The 1,783-nt window shown below is 48.1% G+C and overlaps 1 protein-coding gene across 1 annotated transcript in view; it reads left to right on the top strand.

Annotated features, from left to right (window-relative positions):
• Nucleotides 1-560: 560 nt before the first annotated feature.
• TEOVI_000271400 (uncharacterized protein) overlaps nt 561-1,783 on the top strand; it is a gene marked incomplete at both ends in the record, with an annotated part of 2,106 nt that continues 883 nt past the window's right edge. The window contains one exon of the mRNA XM_067225747.1: nt 561-1,783. Coding sequence (XP_067081848.1) covers nt 561-1,783 — 1,223 coding nt within the window.

Here is a 1,783-nt window from a genome sequence, read left to right on the forward strand (position 1 = left end):
ACGACTTGTTGATCAATTGATTCAGCGTGTAAGCAAAGGGAACGAGGGGTTGGAAATTGGTTACAAGGGTCTTTTTTTTTTTGTTTTTTTCCTTTTTCTTTTTCTTTTTTTCAGTAGTTTACAGAAGGGTTGTCGCAGTTGCGGCCCAGCGGACAAGCTGGTGTTTCGCCCTGATCCGTAAAAGGTTCTAAAAAGTAGAGAGAATTGTACCGTTTCACACTTATTTATCCCTAGGCAGCAGCATAATTTAAGAATTTTTTGCCTTGTAAAAAAGAAAAAAAAAGAGAGAAGAGAGTGATAGTGATAGTGGCCTTGCGCACAGGCACGGAAGTTCAGAAGAAGCACAATTTCTTTTTTTTGTTTTGTTTTGTTTTTTTAAGAGTTTTGTACGAAAGATTAATAGAGCAGCTCGGGTCCCACGTACTGCGGGTCTAGATTTTATATCTATCTACCTATATATATATTATTTATAACATTGAGGTCATATACCCTACCCATTTTTCACCTCCAGAGAGTGTGAAATTATTAGAAGGGTAGCGCGGCGGGCACGAAGTCATAGAATGGACTCGCTACGCTCGCTTCCCGCGCATCCGCCTATTCGTAGCAGCAAAGAACGAGAAAAAGGTTTGCGGCGGCTACGAGTTATTGCATGTGGCATCGAAATTGACATCCCTGCAGAGGGTGAAACTTCAGTGAGGGCACTTATGCGAGCCGTCGTTTCGTTGGCATTTCCCGACCGCCGCTCTCATGGAACACATTGTTGCCTTTTCCATGGCGACAGAGCGCTACCGGAGTCAACACGAGTAGCTGAATTGCCTCCCAATGCGGTGTTGCATCTTCATTTTGTTGCAGATGGACTCGGCACGGGAATCACTCGTTCTGAGGAGCGGGATGCGGTGCCGTACACACACACTGTCCCTGGCGCAAACCGTGGCATTCTCCGTCATTCCGCCTCACCTGTGATGCTCTCACCACTTGACACAATACAACTGCAGCAGCGTGGAGGTTCTTATGATGGGCCGCGTATGCCAAATCGCATTAGTAGTGGCCCCAGTAGCACTTCACCAATGCCAAACCCTTTGCGTAGGTATGGACAGTGGCAACAACGGAATATAGGTCTTACGGCATCCGCTACAATGATGGGGAGTTCCACTGATGCAGGGACGGGAAGCCGTGCAACACTTCCTCTGCCTATGGGTTCTTACCCACGCTTGCGAAGGGAATACCAAACAACAAGCCCCGCAAGGGACCAATTGACCACAGATGGAAGCAGAATTAGTATCACTGTCATGCTCTTAAAGCGAAACACAACTGAGGATAAGGATAACGCCAAGGGGGATGACCAACAGGCGACATCAGTCACGTCGCTTGAGTGTGGCAGCGGTGGAGCAAGTTCCAGTGACGGAACTGTGGCGTATCGCCGTCTGCGTGTGGAAAGTGACTATCCCGTGGGAACACTGCGGGAATTCTTTGGAATAACCTCAGATTATTGTATTTACTTGGGTGAAACTGCCATTAAAGATGACAGGGCGCCATTCGGCTCGTTGCAAGGGGTGTCCACGCAAACATTTAGCTTTCGTCCATACCCTACCGCTCGTGCAGGCTTGAGTCTTGCAACCACTAGTGTCAACGTGGCGCACACGAACGCGGGGAAGGCGAAATCTAAAGTCGGTGAAGGCAAAGACAAAACCACCAAAAGCGTTAACAGTAACCTCTTAAGCAGCAGTAGCCCCAGTGGTGTGGGGAAAACCAAGTCGGAGTTGGATGAAACGAAGGAAAAGGA

The sequence above is a fragment of the Trypanosoma equiperdum genome (assembly GCF_001457755.1).
Source record: "Trypanosoma equiperdum strain OVI genome assembly, contig: ctg_596, whole genome shotgun sequence".
Classification (NCBI taxonomy): domain Eukaryota; phylum Euglenozoa; class Kinetoplastea; order Trypanosomatida; family Trypanosomatidae; genus Trypanosoma; species Trypanosoma equiperdum.